The sequence below is a fragment of the Bufo bufo genome, chromosome 6 (assembly GCF_905171765.1).
Source record: "Bufo bufo chromosome 6, aBufBuf1.1, whole genome shotgun sequence".
Taxonomy (NCBI): Eukaryota; Metazoa; Chordata; class Amphibia; order Anura; family Bufonidae; genus Bufo; species Bufo bufo.
Genome location: NC_053394.1, coordinates 156,371,075 through 156,390,500, shown reverse-complemented (window position 1 = coordinate 156,390,500; position 19,426 = coordinate 156,371,075). Strand labels below are relative to the sequence as shown.

The window sequence follows — 19,426 nt, the reverse complement described above, 5'->3', positions numbered from 1 at the left end:
GGAACTACTGTGTCCTCATTACTGATCGGCCGAGCGGAAAACAGCGAGCTGCTAATACACGGACTGCAGGCATTTTCGGAATTATTCAAAATTTTCACAGTCAAAGCTGTAAAAGAAGGATTAGCTGTTACTGTAGTATAAGATGGGTGGATCTCAAGGATGTCTGATCACAGTGTTATTATATTGCTGATATATTCAGTGATGTCAGTATCAGGAGGCGGGACTGTGACAACCTCTCAGTCATGATACAGAGGATGGTTGTCAGCATTAATAGATGGAACAGCTGTTACGATGATCTTATAAGGTGTGTCGATCTCATGGATTTTTAAATGTGGATAATTATATTACTATTGAATGCAGTTGCTTTTCTGCCATATTTCATGTGAAACTGTTTTCACCAGCAGATCTAGCCAAATGATTGTGAACCTTGTCATCAATATACGCAGTTCAGTTGTGTAATCTAATTAGAAATGTACCTCCTGTAAAGTCGCACCACAAGCCCTACACCACAAAAAATAAATAAAATGTCTTTAAGTATAAAAATCTTAAAACCATAAAAATATATGTAAGCTTGGGGAAGTACAGAGTAGAAGGCTCCAGCCAGAGGAGGTAGAAAGCAATCAAAAGCAAAACAGATTTATAAAAAACAGCTAATACACACGATGTGAATACTGACCAAAAAAGACAGATGCACAACAAAGTGAGGCATTTTTTTTTCAGAATGTTTGCGGATGTGGTTGCCATATGTGGTGGTGACTTTCCTTGTAGTTAAATTGCATTCTTTTTATCAGATTTATTGATTTTAGGTGAGTTAAAAACATGAGCTGAAATAAGACGCGTTTTAAAAAAAAAAAAAAGCAAATCTTGTCAAAAGTCCAAGGGACTGATGTTTGTACTGCTGCCTGTGAGTAACATCCCAGCTCTGCAGACCTACACAGCCAGCACCGGACTGTCCACACAGCAGAGACAAGCTGGGATGATGCCAGGCTGCAGGGGAATCCTGGTGCTTCTGGCATGCGCTTTGTCTCAGGTAAGATCACCTGGGTTTAAATTCATGGGTAATACAGCATGACAAGATATTCAGTCATGTATGTGTCCTGTGCCAAGTCTTTCACACTCTGCACAGTTTCATTAGGGTTTGAGACAGGGTTATTCTGGTTGGGCTGGTGTAGTTGGGATCGGATTAGTCTGACTGTAGTAGGTTTAGTTGGTATGGGATTAGTCTGGTTGGGGTAGATCTGGTTGCCCCATGCACCTGACAAGGGCCAAAGTTGCATGAAGCAGTAAAGGCTGAACCAAAAATCAAATCCTGTGGTTGCAGCATCTGGACTGCAGGGGCAATATGAGAGTTATTGTGGGCCGATGGGGGTAGTAGTAGTTTACTGACAGCTCTGTAGCGCTCCCTGGGCTGTCATGCAGTGTAGGGAAGGTTAGAACCAGTTTCTTCGGGGCCTACTCTGGTGTCCAGGGATCGCCCGCCAGATAGTGGTTGAGGTGCCCTTGGTGGTAGTTTTTTTTTAGGTGCCGTAGAGGCAGGGTCCCTGTTGCTCATGACACCAGCACCGTTTGGTGCAAAAGGAGGGTGGTAGAAAGGATGAGGAGTCAATACTTGTAAACAACCTTTACTTAATCAGTTGCCTTGAGGTAGTTAGTGCAGTTCATTTACATGGCAAGGGTGACAACCCATATGATGCGTACACGATTGGTATAGCTGTAATCCTGGTAATAGGCTTGACAATAGGTGCATTGAGATTTTCCTTTGGCTGGTATGATAGAGTTCCTTTCTAACTGTCCTCACTATGTCCTCACTCTAGCCACCAGATACTGGATATAATAATGACTCCTCCTTGTGTTTGGCAACCCACAGGGCAGTCTCCCTAACGGTAGGCATGATTCCTCTGCTCCATTGTTTGCACTGGTTGCTTTCAGAAACAGAGCAACTTTGCGTCTAGTCGTCCAGCTGTGTCCAGGTGCTTTTAGGCTTCACCTGGTCAATGGTGCTGCGGAGTCCATAAGCTAATGCTGCTCCTATCTCCACTAGACTTTCTCTATATCCATAATTCACTCTAGTCTGTGCTAGGTAGCTGTAGGTAGGTTCTTCCCACTCCCTCAGCTTGACCAGGGCCAAGGGGCTAAAATGGCAGCTACATAATGGACTTATCCTGTTCTGCTCCTCACTCCTCCACTAACTTCCTCCCTTTTCCCTCTGCCTTGGCACACCCTAAGATATATATATATATATATATATATATATATATATATATATATATGTGTGGTGCCAGCACTACCTATAGGTGAATAGTTGTAATAACATGCCCATCTTAAAACAGCCCGTTTTAAGGAATTACAGTTCACACAGCAATACATTGACATGGTATAATGCATACCCCCAAAGTTATACAGGGCCCCACGACCATCACGGAGTGGGACACTGCATGGTTATTCTCCTTCTGCAAGTAATGTACAGTCCAAAGTACAAAAGGTACAAATAGAACATTACTGCAAAGTTATTGTGATGTTGAATTGTGTGCTATAAAGCCAAGTTAGGTTAGGTTTAAATCAGATCATTTTTCTTTTTCTTTTAACACACTGTGCACAAGTAAAAAACATATACAACAATAAACCACTCAAAAACCCCTCCCCCTTTTCCTCCCTCCCCCATGCAGTGTCCTCTGTACCCTCAATAAGTTCTATACTTGATTCCTATCAACAGTTAACCTCTCCATCCACAGCTGCATTATCCAATGATCATCTATGGGCAGTCCTACTTCTCTGATCTAGGCTGACTACTCTCATGGTGTCTACCAACCATGATCTCGTCAAGTCCTTGGAGGCTAAACCAGATTTTACTATCCAATTCTGCCACTGTTTCTGGAATTTTTTAAGTGCACCTCTTTTCAGGTAGATTCCCCTTTCCAACTGAACCAAATGATTTACAGCTCCTATCAATTCTTGCTTGTTTGTTGAAGTAGAATTTTTAAAGAGTGGTCTACCACTGGAGACATTGAGTGGCTGCAGCTAGAGATGAGCAAATCGAATCCCACGAAGTGGAATTCGATCTGAGCCTCAGGATAAATTCTATTCGCCTAGAAGCAGAATTTCCTCGTGCTTCGTGTCAGCGAATCAATTTAACCTGAAATAGTATAAACAAACAAATTCTAACTTTCCTCCTCTATTTGCTCGTGACGGGCCACCAGCCTCCATCTTGCTTCCATGCGGCGCGAGATTACATGATCACGTCGGCCGGCGTGATGATGTCATATGTCACTACGCCAGCCGGCGTGGTGACGTATTCTGGCGCTGCACAGGATTTCGGCCGAAATCTTTAAGCAATATGGCGGCGGCCGGCCCATCGTGAGCGAATGGAGGTGGTAAGTTTGATTAAATTTTTTTTTTATTGTAAATTTTACACTCAGATGCACGATCATGTACGAACACGGCATCTGATGGGTACAATGACTGGGGCGGAGCTATTGCAGCTCCCTTCCATTGCACCCGCTATTTACACTGACCAAAAATATAAACTCAACACTTTCGGTTTTGCTCCCATTTTGCATGTGCTGAACTCAAAGATCTGAAACATTCTCTACCTACACAAAAGACCCATTACTCTCAAATATTGTTCACAAATCTGTCTAAATCTGTGTTAGTGAGCACTTCTAATTTGCCAAGATAATCCATCCCACCTCACAGGTGTGGCATATTAAGGTGCTGATTAGACAGCATGAATATTGCACAGGTGTGCCTTAGACTGCCCACAATAAAAGGCCACTCTGAAATGTGCACAGTTTTGCCTTACTGGGGGGAAAATCTGAAAACCAGTCAGTATCTGGTGTGACTACCATTTGCCTCACCAGCTGATAAGGTTGTTGATTGTGGCCTGTGGAATGTTGGTCCACTCCTCTTCAATAGCTGTGCAAAGTTACAGAATATTAGCAGGAACTGGAACACGCTGTCGTATACGCCGATCCAGAGCATCCCAAACATGCTCAATGGGTGACATGTCTGGTGAATATGCTGGCCATGCAAGAGCTGGGATGTTTTCAGCTTCCAGGAATTGTGTACAGATCCTTGCAATATGGGGCCGTGCATTATCATGCTGCAACATGAGGTGATGGTCGTGGATAAATGGCACAACAATGGGCCTCAGGATCTCGTCACGGTATCTCTGTGCATTCAAAATGCCATCAATAAAATGCACCTGTGTTCGTTGTCCAAAACATACACCTGCCCATACCATAACCCCACCGCCACCATGTGCCACCCGATCCACAGCGTTGACGTCAAAAAACCGCTCACCCACACGACGACACACACACTGTCTGCCATCTGCCCTGAACAGTGAAAACCGGGACTCATTTGTGAGCAAAACGCCTCTCCAACGTGCCAGATGCCATCGAATGTGAGCATTTGCCTACTCAAGTCGGTTACGACGACGAACTGCAGTCAGGTCCAGATCCCGTTGAGGACGACGAGCATGCAGATGAGCTTCCCTGAGACGGTTTCTAACAGTTTGTGCAGAAATTCTTTGCTGAATGTGGAGGTCCTGGGTTGGTGTGGTTACACGTGGTCTGCGGTTGTGAGGCCGGTTGGATGTACTGCCAAATTCTCTGAAACGCCTTTGGAGACGTCTTATGGTAGAGAAATGAACATTTATTGCACGGGCAACAGCTCTGGTAGACATTCCTGCAGTCAGCATGCCAATTGCACGCTCCCTCAAACGTTGCAACATATGTGGCATTGCGCTGTGTGATCAAACTGCACATTTCAGAGTGTCCTTTTATTGTGGGCAGTCTAGGGCACACCTGTGCAATATTCATGCTGTCTAATAAGCACCTTCACATGCCACACCTGTGAGGTGGGATGGATTATCTTGGCAAAGGAGAAGTGCTCACTAACACCGATTTAGACAGATTTGTGAACAATATTTGAGAGTAATGGGTCTTTTGTGTATGTAGAAAATGTTTCAGATCTTTGAGTTCAGCTCATGCAAAATGGGAGCAAAACAGAAAGTGTTGCATTTATATTTTTGGTCAGTGTACAAAAAAATGCACTTCGTGACGAAGTAATACATTTTTGGGTGAAATTCGGTGAATCAGCTGAATCGAACTTTTAAGAAATTCGCTCATCTTTAGTTGCAGCAGTCTTGTGCTGTAACCTGGCACGTCACCGACACTGTGATTGTCGGGGTGCAGCACATCACTACTGCAGCCAGTCATTGTCCTCAGTGTTAGATCACTGAGGACACTGATTGGCTGCAGTGGACATAGGTTGTGTACTGCCATGTCCCCGCTGAAGTTTGTAAACAAATAGGGGCTGGAGAACCGTACCATGCACTCATAGAACGGCAGTGGAGAAAGGGGTGAGTATAATGTTTTATTTCAGTCAATTTAGGGCTTTTCAAAGGTTTTTTATCAGACATCACAATATCAGATGGTCAATGGTCAAAGAGACCCCCTGAGATGCCAGTAGCTTAATGGTCTTAGAGATATCAGGAGGCTGTTGCAACACCTAGGTGGGTCACGCTGCGGTAGGGAGTACCCCCCAAATGTGAGAGAAACCATCAAGTTAGGGTCCATTCACACGTCCGCAATTCTGTTCCGCATTTATTTCAGTCAATTTAGGGCTTTTCAAAGGTTTTCAAAGATCCACAAAACACACACAGATGTGTGAATGAACCCTTACTGTACCTCTTCAAGAGACTGTAACTATTGCACGTATGTACCACTTAAAATGATTGTAACTACCAAGATCCCTGTGACCAGAAAAATTTGGTTTTTTATTTGCTTCAAGAAGTGTCTGTGAGTTTACCACTCAGGACTTAAACCTGGACCTCATCATTGGTTGTATTCCGTGAAAAAATGAATAAAAATTTTCTCACTTCATTTTTAAGTGCTTCTTCTGTACTGAACAAAAACAAAAAAATTGTGTTTCGAAATCAGAGATTGGTGCCAACCACAGAATGGCCTGTGAACCAAACTTTACACCTAGCTGATATCACAAGCCAGCTGTGCCTCACTGGCAAATGGAGTATGCTTCATCAGTAGCTAGCTTGTAGGGGTAAATCCCTTACACACATTAGTGAACTGTCGGCCAAACCTACTGTTTTTGCAGGAAGGACAACTATTAATTTGTTTAAGGAGCTCCCAACTCTGCCTCAAGAGATGATTTTGGGGGAGAGAAGGATAAGGTAAATTACATTTTTCACCAAATTCTTTTGTTCTCCCTGGAGATGAGTGGCTTTCTCCTCCCATTAAAAGCACAAACATGCTTGGCCAAACCGAATGTGCATATGTGTTGGGGACTTAGTCAAGACAGCTGTTAAAGGTGTGAGGAATCCTTAGGGGTTGGAGATACTGTATGGGTGATATCCATACAATCTATAATCTGTGTAGTGTTACAGCGCATTGAGGAAGATGGAAAGTTAAAGCTTTTGGACACAATCATTTTACATAATGTTTTCTTTTTCCATATCAGATTTGCTCACAGCTTTGCAGACTCCCATGTTCCTGTCCCTGGATTCCAGCTCAATGTCCTCCTGGCTCAGCCAGAATTTTAGATGGATGTGGGTGCTGCAATATCTGTTCTAGGCGCCTTGGGGAACCTTGTGACCAGATCAACCTGTGTGATAAGAGGCAGGAGCTGACCTGCGATTATTCTACAAGCATTGATGGAAGAGGAGGAACCTGTAACTGTAAGATTCCTACAGTCAGCATTTTCTATCTGTCCTCATCTGCTACTGGTTGCTCCAAGTTTACCAAGTGTGGTGTAACATTTTCTTAAATGCTCCACAGGCCCTGCAGTGGTTGCAGTGTATTCAACAAGAGATATGGTTTTATGAAAAAACACTGGACATCTGCAAAATGCAATAGCATTCTATTATCAGATCATGGAAGCACAATGTGTGGCACATTTATTTTATTATGTTTCTCAGACAATCGCAACAGTCTTGAAAATTGTATGTAAAAGAGGCATGGCTAAGAAATCATACATCAAATTTATCAAAAGCAAGTACCAATTTTAGGGTTATAGAGGTGTGGCAGCTATGAGGTGAAATAAGGAAGAGTGTCTAATATGCTGGCAAGGTGCACCAACTTATGTCACATTGTGATGAATTTACAAAGTGCTTCATTTTTGCCAAACCTTCTCATCCTATTGATATATCTTCCTTATTGTTCTTCTTAGAACTGCAATGTTTTGGAGATAATTGTAAGAACAAATGGAATGAAAAGAGAACAAAAAGGAATAAACACATAATCCAAAGATGTGATCCAGTGACAAGAGGCAGCCACAGGTCAGTGTAGAGTGAGGTATCCTAGCCCTAGAAATGGGCCACAAATTAGGATGAACCACAGATAGAACAGGAATATAATTTAAAAAAAAACACATACCTGCCATTATGAATCGTTAATACAGGGAAATTAAAAAGATGGATTCCTTTCCTGATATATGGAAGGACCATTCTCCTGACACTTGGGAAGCTGGGACCAGGGGTGAACTGGCCATAATCCTAGAGGGAAATTTCTCAGTGGGCTTATGCCCAGGGGGCCACCCGAACCCTCCTCATGGCCGCCAGCTGGATACATAATGATCTCATACTGTCAGTAGTAATAAATGCTAGAGCCAGGAAGTACTTATGCACTTGGCCCCAGCCACAGGACTCTACTAAGTTCAGTTATATCGCCATCCTGCAGACTGTGAAGGCATCAGTATTTTGTGCTGTACTGTGGTACTTGATTCTGCTGGGGTGCTATATTGTGCTGCACTATGGTATTGCTGGCCCCATCTACTTGTGTTTTCTTTGTTTAGTTGTGTTGCCTCACCTTCTGTCAATTTGGAGCCGCCTACAGCATGGGGCCTACTTTTGGTTTTATCCAGGGCCACAGACAACACTTACATCACTCATGTTACCTAATGGAGCATTGAACTGGTACATATCACCACCTGGAAATGAGGCCACCACACACTAGTGGACAACTAATGAACAACACACTGCAAAATAAAGGGATATTAGTCACCTATAAACATTAGTAAGTATTATATTCACATATGCAGTATTATACCAGTCCTGACTCTACAAGCATACCAAATCACTTTCTGCACTTGCCTGTTCTGGACCTAGGAATCAGTTATAAGGCACTTAAGTAAGGGTCTTTAGTTGACTAGAAACTTCACCAAGCTTATTTTTTTTTATTCACTTCCTGTCCAGCTATTTAGTACTACTGGCCGGGTGTTCTGATCCAACTAGCACATTGACACAGTCCAGATGTGGTCTATAGCATGGCCACCCTACATTCAATGTTATTAGACTTCTGAAAACTGCCAAACACTAGCAGTGAATGGAGAGGTGGCTGCGCATGTATCTGGCCAGCTAAAACCTATCATAGGTTGCTAGTATAGCTTATATGTGTATACAGCTAGATCTGCCAATAGCCTTAATACAGTTCCTATGTTTATGTGTTAAAGACAAAAGCTATTGTTATTTACTGTGACATCATGTTTTGGATGTCATATAACTGTTATATATTGTGTTCACAGAAGCAGAAAAAGATAATATGCCTTTAAGATTCATTTTGTAATGTAAGGTAAGCTCAGTGACACAGCAGAAACAACAGAATGCATAGTGTTAATCTGTTGTTGCTGGGAAGAAGTCTAGACCAATCACAGCCAGCTTCTCACACAGCAAGAGTATTCACCAATCACACAGCCTGTCTGGGAATTCCCCCAGCTCCTGCTACTAGAATCATTATTCACCAGAGACAGGAGCTGAAGAGACATTCACTCCACTAAGAGCTGAATTTTATGGGAACAAGAGGCCAAAAATAGGTATTTAGAACAGTTAATTAATGTTCTTATTGTTAGTATTGTGTTTAGAACTGTATACTGAACTATATATATATGTGTTTACTTACAGTTCCACCAATTGCAACCATACAATTGCAATACCAATTGCAAGTTCAATTTCAAATTCAATTGCAACCATACAATTGCAAATACTAATTGCAAGCTACAAATTGCAAGCATTCAGATTTCACATTGCAATACAAATTGCATACAACCATACTAGATCATATTCAACCAATCTGCAAATAGTCACTGAGTACTGTAAGTAGAACTATTAGTTAGACCTCAAATATACGTCTTAGAAAGATCATAAAGTGCTTAAATAACTTAAAGTGACAGTACAGATACTGAAGAGAGAAATATATCCACAATTTTATGTTGAATGACAAGATTGAACAGTTGAACCACCATCTTATGCATACCGCCATTTTGTGATATCTTTTCAACACGTGTTTTGTACATGGACTATCTGCTGAGGAGGCGGCAGTGTTATATATGAAGAAAAGTTGAAGTTAATAAAGGAGTTATTTGAAGCATTTGGTGTGCTCTTTAAACCTACTGTTTCCACAGAACGGCGCTAGAGGAATTACAGAGTAATAGACAGTCTGGTTAGACTAAAAGTCAGAGATATCAAAATTCTTCTAATGCCACAGCGCAAAAGGCACTTCATAGTGCTGCGCCTGCCACAGTGGAACTATATTGGCCTCAGAGGGCCAAGTGATAACGCTCCTCAACTTGCACAGTAAAAAGCGCATTAGAGCAGCAGAGCGCCAGCATATAACGCCACGCAGCAACTGTTCCCTGAGTGAGCAAGCAAAGACACCTCAGCAGAGCTACCATAAAGGCCATAACGTGTGCATTAGTCAAACTGCAGCCGACTCTTAAAGTGGCAGAACGGAAAAGGCAAGATAGTCAGAGAAAGATCGCCAACCATTCTGCGATCCCTAGAGAGAAAAAGAGATACATGGTGGGAGGCCAAAGTCCACAGCTAAAGTGCCTGCACCGCTTTCCACGGAGAGACCACGTACTGCAGTCAGCTAGTTTCCCGCCACTAGGCCCAAAGCCTACAGCAGCGTATCAAAGCCAGCGCATCGCACGTCATCACAAAGCATCGCAAGTCTGCACAGAACATCGCAACTCAGCGCAGAGCATTGCAAGTCTGCACAGAGCATCTCAAATCTGCACAGAGCATCGCAAGTCAGCGCAGAGCATCTCAAGTCAGCGCAGAGCATCTCAAGTCTGCGCAGAGCATCTCAAGTCTGCACAGAGCATCGCAAGTCAGCGCAGAGCATCTCATCACATCAAGAAAAGACAAGTTTCCTTTAAGACAGACATTTGTTCCAGCAACCTTCAGATCGCAGTATTCTGCTCTTCAGAATAAGGTCAGAGCTTTCCTTTTATGACTTATCATTGCATATAGGCTTTGGTATAAAGAGACATTTTTGTGTTCAGATAAAGACTTTAAAGTAAAACAAAGGACATTTTGTATTACACAGACTCTATTGCATTTAAAGTGAGTCATTTATTGCCTGCATTTATCGCTGTTACATTTAAAGTGAAAGTAATTTATTTCTGCATTTGTCAATATTGCATTTAAAGTGAAAGGACTCTTAATATTTGTATTGATTGTTATAGCATTTAAAGTAAAATGTCTGAGCTTAGTATTACCATGCCACTGTTAGAGGATACAAAGATAGATAGAGTAGAGGGGGAAGAGCAAGGGAACCTGTCTGATGTAGAAGAGTCTGGTGCAGCATTAGTCTTGCCTCAAATATAGCCCAAACAGATGAACTAAGACGTTCATCATGTGCCAGAAAACCGACCCCAAAGATGCTGGAAAATTTGGAGCAAGAAGCAGCATTAAAAGGAAAAAAGTATGGAAATCATACATTAAAGACATTCGTAGAAAGCTAAAGCAAGAAAGTAGAAAAAGGAACTTGAGTGATATGGTAAACGGTAGAAGAATCTGAATCAAAGCTTATGGCAGCATATGTCAACCTGCGGTCACTTATGACACCTTCCCAGGATATTGTAAGAAACATGGACACATGTACTGCGGTCACTAAAGATTTAGTAAAGCTCATGAGAGAACTATCATCTGCAGCAAACTATGATGAAGTTAAAGCAAGAAGTAGAATGAACAAGCTTTTTATGAGAGACTATGCTAGGTCCTTAGGGGGAACCACAATCTCAAGTGTGACTTCCTTAGCTAGCAGAAGTGCCACCCACATATAAGAGTCCTCAAATACTTCAGCCAAAAGAAAGGAATTAGCTGAACAACTTGCTGTCAAGAAAGCAGAAATTAAGATGGAAGCTGCCATCGAGGCGCAGCGTCAACTGATGGCTGAAAAGCAAGCTGAAAAGGATGCACAACGCCATCAGATGGAAGCTGAAATGGAGGCACAGCGCAATCAAATGGAAGCTGAAATATAGGCACAGCGCCATCACATGGAAGCTGAATTGAAAAGTCTGGAAAGGCAGAAAGAAGTTAAGATCATAGGAGCCAGACTCAGAGTACATGAGGAGGATATGAGTCAGAGTAGTAGGTTCAAATCTGTACTAAGTGAAGAAAAAGACTCCTACTTTCCTTCATATGCCCAGGAGAATGGAAGAAAATCTCCAGCATGCAGTGAAGAAATAAGTTATTATCCTTCCATCCCTGCTTATAAAAACAAAGAGAGGTTTAGTCCAGTGTTAGGAAAAAGGTGTGTGAATTTACCCTCTATCTCTACCGGAAAAGATGATGAAAAGGACTCGCCTAATTCAGAACTAAGTGAGAAAATAGATTCTATTCCTAGATGGCACAGCAATGCTCAGGAGAATGTTACAACCATTGTCCTTGCAAGACCACAGAGAACAGTCCTAGCTAGACTTCCCGTTCCGGAACCTACTGTATTTTCAGGAGCCATACTGAAGTTCATAAAGTGGAAGGCAAGTTTTGAGATGATCATTGAGCATCATTGCTTCAGCCCAGTTGACAAGTTATTCTACCTTCAGAGACATGTTGGTGGAAAAGGCAAGGAAGTTCTTGAAGGTAACTTCTATAGAAAAGACGAAGAAGCCTACAAACAAGCTTGGGAAAAATTTAATGCAAGATATGGTCATCCTTTCTTAGTACAAAGAGCATTTAGAGAGAAACAGGTTTAGTTGAAAGAAGAAGATCGGACCAAATTTAAACGGCGCTGATGCAGAAGAATGACTCCGTGTTGAGATGTTACCATATAGGTAATCTTTTATTCAAAAGTCTACGCGTTTCAGGGGCGGACTGCCCCCTTCATCAGGACAATAAAACTTATTAGGATCCTAATAAGTTTTATTGTCCTGATGAAGGGGGCAGTCCGCCCCTGAAACGCGTAGACTTTTGAATAAAAGATTACCTATTATGGTAACATCTCAACACGGAGTCATTCTTCTGCATCAGCGCCGTTTAAATTTGGTCCGATCTTCTTCTTTCAACTAAACCTGCTTTATCTCTTTGACCGTGAGCGACGGAAAAAGGGCATAGACCAAGGCAGCAGATGCAGATCCATCCCCCGCAGACTGGACGGGATTATTTCCAGCAAGGCGAAACATAGGTGTTGTGACTTTTCACAACACCACATGGTAAGCATAATCAGTGCAATTCTGTATTATTGTCTGTAAGGTTCCACACAAGAGGCGCTGCCTCTTTCTGGTTTTTTCTTTCATATATTTAGAGAGAAACTGAATAACTGGCCTAAAATAGGTCCTAAAGAACACTTCAGACTCCAAAAGTATGGTGACTTCCTGCAAGCATGCAGCAATTCCATCCCACATGTTCAAGGACTGGAAGTACTGAACGACTATCTAGAAAACCACAGGATGCTAACTAAGCTACCTGAAGAAGTGGCTTCTAGATGGAATCGCTATGTGATTAAAGAGTTAGATCTAGGTAAGAACTTACCAAGTTTAAAAAAGTTCTCTGAGTTTGTCAATGAGGAAGCACGGATAGCATGTAATCCAGTAACATCATCTTACGTCTTAAAATCCTTAGAAGAAAGTCATGCAAGAGAGATAAGATGTGCAAGAGCAACTAGCTTTGCAACCAACGCAGCAGCTAAATGGTCCAGATACTTACGAGAGCAAGTCCAAAGTCACTACTGGGATCAATAGAGAGACAGAACCGATAAATCTTCAGACTACCTTCAAGTGTATGTTCTGTGGAGAGAACCACTAAGTGCCAACAATTGAAGGCGAAGTCCCCAGAAGAAAAGAAAATATTTGTGCTGGATAACCAACTGTGTTTTGGATGCCTAAGAAAAGGCAATGTTGTAAGTGTAAGAAAAAGGCCACATGCAGCATTTGCAAAGGACGCCATCCTACACCACTACATAAATAAACGTCCAAAGAAGGATAAATCCTCAATACCTAAAGATACTAAGGAAGGAAAGAAAGTATCGGTATTCTCTTGCAGAGTGAGGGAAGGAGAACGCAATAGCATATCAATGGTTGTACCAGTGTGCATAATATATCCTAAAAAGGAGGAACAATGTATATGCCTATGCGCTACTGGATGCCCAGAGTGATGTCACCTTCATTATCTGCAAGAAATTACAAGTGGCTACAGAACCAGTGACGCTCAAACTCACCACAATGACGGGGAGAGACACAATACTGAACAGTCAAAGGGTCAAAGGACTGAGAGTTAGAGGACTTCATTCAAACTGCACATTAGATCTACCTCCGGCTTATACAAAAGACGATATACCTCTAGATCGAGATCGCATACCTACCTGTGAAACAGCCAATGAATGGGAGCACCTATCTGTCATATCTCATGAAATGTCCCCGCTAAAGGAGTTGGTGTTGGACTGTTGATCGGCTACGATTGTCCCGAAGTCTTGGTACCACAAAAGGTAATCACAGGAGGAAAGGGTGAACCCTACACTGTTCAAACTGATCTAGGATGGGGTGTTGTTGGAGGAAAACAGCAGATCGCAAACTCAAGACAGGTGAGAGAATTGTGTCATCGAATATCTGTCCAAGAGTTATTAACTGTAAGTCCAGCAAAAGTAATCAAGATTCTTGAATCCGACTTTGCAGACATAAGTTCTAAAGAAAAGAGTGTATCCCAAGAAGACATAAAGTTCGTACACACTCTAGAAGAAAATATTCAACAGAATCAACAAGGTCATCTTGAAATGCCCTTACCTTTTAGAGAACGACCTCGTCTGCCAAATAACAGAAATCTTACCCTAGCAAGATTGAAATGTTTGAAGAAAAAGATCCCAAATTCAAGCAGGATTATTTGAAATTCATGGAAGGTATCCCCGAAGAAGGACATGCAGAGAAAGTTAATAACCAACCTAAAAAAGGAGAAATGCGGTACATCCCACATCAAGGTGTCTACCACTCAAAGAAACCAGATAAGATTAGAGTAGAAGAAAGAATGAAAGCTGAAGAAACAGTCATAAGACTCATTCAAGAGAGATTCTACAGTAAAGAGTTAAAGGGACTTAGTCAAGAACCTAAAAGGCTTCCAAACAACCACCCATTATACAAACTTAATCTCGTTCTGCAGGATGGTATACTGAAGGTGGGAGGGAGACTGGAAAATGCATCGTTACCTAGCAGAGTGAAGCATCCATCAATTCTACCCAAAAACTCTACCTTCACAAGATTGATTATTGATCACTACCACAACAAATCCTTGCATCAAGGAAGGAGCTTTATCCAAAGCTATTAGGTGGCTACTGGCTTGTAAATGGAAGCAAAGTTATAGCAAAGTATATAAGTAAATGTGTAGTCTGCAGAAAGGCATGTAGACCTACCGAAGAGCAAAGAATGGCAGATTTACTGGCAGATTGTGTAAACCCATCACCACCATTTCTTTATATCGGAATGGATTATTTTGGCCCATTCATCACCAAACAGAACCACAAGGAGTACAAGAGATATGGACTAATATTAAAATGTCTAAGCTCCAGAGCAATTCACCTGGAATGTTAGCATATATGTCAACTGACGCATTCATCAACGCCTTAAGATGTTTCATAGCCATTAGAGGTACCGTCAGAGAGCTTAGATTTGACCAAGGATCTAATTTTGTCAGAGCAAAGAATGAATTGAAGAAAGCTCTAAAAGAGATCGATAAAGAAAAAGTAACTGAGTATTTGTTAGAGAAACAGTGTAATTTTCATATAAATGCTCCACATGCAAGCCATACAGGAGGAGTTTGGGAAAGACAAATCAGAACTGTAAGAAATGTGTTAAGTTCAGTGTTGAAAAAGAACGCCGGAAGAATAGATGATGCTTCACTTAGGACCCCATTCTATGAAGTAATGTCTATTATTAACAGTCATCCACTTACAGTTGATAATATTAACGATCCAACAAGTTTGGACCCTTTAACTCCCAACCATCTACTCCACCTTATGTCGGATTACATACAGCCACCGCCTGACAAGTTCACCAAAGAGGATTGCTATGCTAAAAGGAGATGGCGAAGGGTTCAATATCTATCAGAACAGCTTTGGAATAGATGGAGAAAAGAGTACTTAGCCAATATTATGCTAAGAAGTAAATGGCAAACACCCAGAAGAAATGTCCAAGTTGGTGACATAGTGTTAGTGAAAAAAGAAGATTTACCTAGAAGTCAATGGAAATTGGCCAAAGTTCTAGAAGTTCAAAAGGATGAAGACAAACTAGTAAGAAGAGTGTTGTTACAAATAGGAGACTCAAAACTTGACAAAAAAGGAAAACGTCTCACTACTCCACACAAGTTGGAACGTCTTATACAGAAGTCAGTTGTTCTACTTAAGAGTGATAAAAAACAGTTGAGAGGTGAGAACCTGATGGAGAATTCCTCAAATTCATGTTAAAGTCCCACCACTAAGAACATAGAATTATAGGTAATTTTGGTGGGAGTGTAGCTGGCCAGGTAAGATCTGTCCTAGGTTTCTAGAATAGCTTATATGTGTATACAGCTAGACCTGCCAATAGCCTTAATACAGTTCCTATGTTTATGTGTTAAAGACAAAAGCAGAGTTATTTACTGTGACATCATGTTTTGGATGTCATGTAACTGTTATACACTCACCTAAAGAATTATTAGGAACACCTGTTCTATTTCTCATTAATGCAATTATCTAGTCAACCAATCACATGGCAGTTGCTTCAATGCATTTAGGGGGGGGGGGGTGGTCTTGGTCAAGACAATCTCCTGAACTCCAAACTGAATGTCAGAATGGGAAAGAAAGGTGATTTAAGCAATTTTGAGCGTGGCATGGTTGTTGGTGCCAGACGGGCCGGTCTGAGTATTTCACAATCTGCTCAGTTACTAGGATTTTCACGCACAACCATTTCTAGGGTTTACAAAGAATGGTGTGAAAAGGGAAAAACATCCAGTATGCGGCAGTCCTGTGGGCAAAAATGCCTTGTGGATGCTAGAGGTCAGAGGAGAATGGGCCGACTGATTCAAGCTGATAGAAGAGCAACGGTGACTGAAAGAACCACTCGTTACAACCGAGGTATGCAGCAAAGCATTTGTGAAGCCACAACACGCACAACCTTGAGGCGGATGGGCTACAACAGCAGAAGACCCCACCGGGTACCACTCATCTCCACTACAAATAGGAAAAAGAGGCTACAATTTGCACGAGCTCACCAAAATTGGACTGTTGAAGACTGGAAAAATGTTGCCTGGTCTGATGAGTCTCCATTTCTGTTGAGACATTCAAATGGTAGAGTCCGAATTTGGCGTAAACAGATTGAGAACATGTATCCATCCTCTGATGGCTACTTCCAGCAGGATAATGCACCATGTCACAAAGCTCGAATCATTTCAAATTGGTTTCTTGAACATGACAATGAGTTCACTGTACTAAAATGGCCCCCACAGTCACCAGATCTCAACCCAATAGAGCATCTTTGGGATGTGGTGGAACGGGAGCTACGTGCCCTGGATGTGCATCCCTCAAATCAATGCCACGTAGAATTAAGGCAGTTCTGAATGCAAAAGGGGGTCCAACACCGTATTAGTATGGTGTTCCTAATAATTCTTTAGGTGAGTGTATATTGTGTTCACAGAATCAGAAAAAGATAATATGCCTTTAAAATTAATTTTGTAATGCTCAGTGACACAGCAGAAACAACAGAATGCATAGTGTTAATCTGTTGTTGCTGGGCAGAAGTCTAGACCAATCACAGCCAGCTTCTCGCACAGCCTGTCTGGGAATTCCCCCAGCTTCTGCTGCTAGAATCATTATTCACCAGGGAAAAGAGCTGAAGAGACATTCAATCCACTGAGAGCTGAGTTTTATGGGAACAAAAGGCCCAAAATAGGTATTTAGAACAGTTATATAATGTTCATATTGTTAGTATTGTGTTTAGAACTGTATACTGAACTAGATATATATGTGTTTACTTACAGTTCCACCAATTGCAACCATACAATTGCAATACCAATTGCAAGTTCTATTGCAAATTCAATTGCAACCATACAATTGCAAATACAAATTGCAAGCTACAAATTGCAAGCATTCAGATTCCATATTGCAATCCAAATTGCATACAACCATACCAGATACCAATCTGCAAATAGTCACTGCTAACTGCATACTGCAAGTAGAACTATTAGTTAGACCTCAGATATACCTGAGAGATCATAAAGTGCTTAAATAACATAAAGTGACAGTACAGATACTGAAGAGAAAAATATATCCACCATTTTATGTTGAATGACAAGATTGAACAATTGAACCACCATCTTATGCATACCGCCATTTTGTGATATCTTTTCAACACGTGTTTTGTACATGGACTATCTGCTGCGGAGGTGGCAGTGTTATATATGAAGAAAAGTTGAAGTTAATAAAGAAGTTATTTAAAGCATTTGGTGTGCTATTTAAACCTACTGTTTCCATACAACGGTGCTAGAGGAATTACAGAGTATTAGACAGTCTGGTTAGACTAAAAGTCAGAGATATCATGCACAGCTTGCTCTCCAGGTCCCCATTATTGATATAGCAGTGGGTCTCAGACCTGTCCCTATCAATATGCCATAAATTGACCTGCATGGGACAACCCCTTAAAGCACTATATGGTGCTGTCAATTCATTGTGTGGCACTACGGTATGAGGACTAGGCATGAGGACTAGGGCACTTTAAACACTAAAGGGGGGAACTTATCAAGCATTTCTAGTCTTGATATAGTTTGTGGTGGTTTGAGATGCAGGGCGCAATTCAGCATATTTGTGCGCCAGAATCTTAACTCTATACCAGCTAGGAGACAACTGTAATCTTAAATTTGTCAGCCCATGTAGACCCATACACTCACTTTTTACAAAGTGGAAGCATGGCATAAAATAAAAAGGCAAAAAGTTGCAAAAATTAGCAAATTTTCAATGCCAGAAAACGAGTGCACTGCAATACTTTAATAAATGCTCCTATATGTGTATTATAAGCATGTTTCCTATGTGTTCTATATGCCACTGCAGTGTAGGCACGCCTCTGTCATCAGCTACATTATTAGATGCCACATGCCCATCCCAGTGTCCACCTCTATCACCAGCTGAATTAACACACAGGCCTTGAACCCATCCCAGTGCCCATATCTGTCATCAGCCACATTATCACAGAGGCCATGTAACCCTCCCAGTACTCACCTCTGTGATCAACTACATTATCATAGTGCCCCCATACCCATCCCAGTACCCCCCTCTGTCATCAGCTACATTTTCACAGAACCCATGTACCCTTCTCAGTAACCAACCACTGTCATTAACTAGAGGCCATGTACCCATCTCAGTGTCCATCTCTGTGTTACTAAATAACAGAAAAACAACAATGAGCATGTTTTTACAATATTTAAGTCATGTTCTTGAAAGGACTAGGAGGTAATATTTGCTGATATTTGTGACATGGACTCTCCTCAGATAACCAGGGTGACAGCTGCAACATCCATGGAAAAGTGTATGAAGATGGAGAAACCTTTCAGCCCAGCTGTAAAGTCCAGTGCACATGTGTGGACGGTGGTGTCACCTGTATCCCACTGTGCAGTGAAGATGTTAGGCTCCCAAGCCCAACATGCCCCTTTCCTCTAAGAGTTGAAGTCCCAGGGAAGTGCTGTCAAGAATGGATATGTGATCAACCCCAAGAGCCCAAGCTTCTTACCAGTGTGGAACAAGGTAAAATTACTAAAATATATCCTTAAAGAGACAGACCACTCACCTGTGATCTTTTGACCAGAATATATCCATGCATAATATATACCCAGTCGAATCACATTATTATGATCACCAGCAAATATCCAGATCATTGAGTTCATCAAGTTGGTCCTGGTAGGTTGTCAAAGGTATCTGGAGCCATGCTGACTGCAGTTTATTCCACATCTGCTAGACGGTGCATGGGGGGAGGATCCCTAGAGCGTATCCGACAATTGAGGTGGTCCCACAGATGCTCAATTGGGTTCAAGTCTGGAGATTTAGGGGGCAAGGGTAGTACTTGGAAATCTTGGTCATCTTCTTCCAACCAATGTCAAACATTTCTAGCCATGTGACATGTCGCATTGTCTTCCTGGAAGAACCCATCCACCCCAGGGAAGACAGTCATGTATGGGTGTATG

At 41.8% G+C, this 19,426-nt stretch overlaps 1 protein-coding gene across 2 annotated transcripts in view; it reads left to right on the top strand.

Annotated features, from left to right (window-relative positions):
- The first annotated feature begins 907 nt into the window (after positions 1–907).
- The window catches only part of CCN5 (cellular communication network factor 5), a 35,994-nt gene continuing 17,475 nt past the window's right edge, over positions 908–19,426 (top strand). For both annotated transcript variants that reach the window (XM_040437597.1, XM_040437596.1), the window contains exons 1-3: positions 908–1,030; positions 6,478–6,694; positions 18,738–18,989. In XM_040437597.1, coding sequence (XP_040293531.1) covers positions 977–1,030; positions 6,478–6,694; positions 18,738–18,989 — 523 coding nt within the window. In that variant the 5' untranslated portion in view covers positions 908–976. The remainder of the gene's footprint in view (positions 1,031–6,477; positions 6,695–18,737; positions 18,990–19,426) is intronic.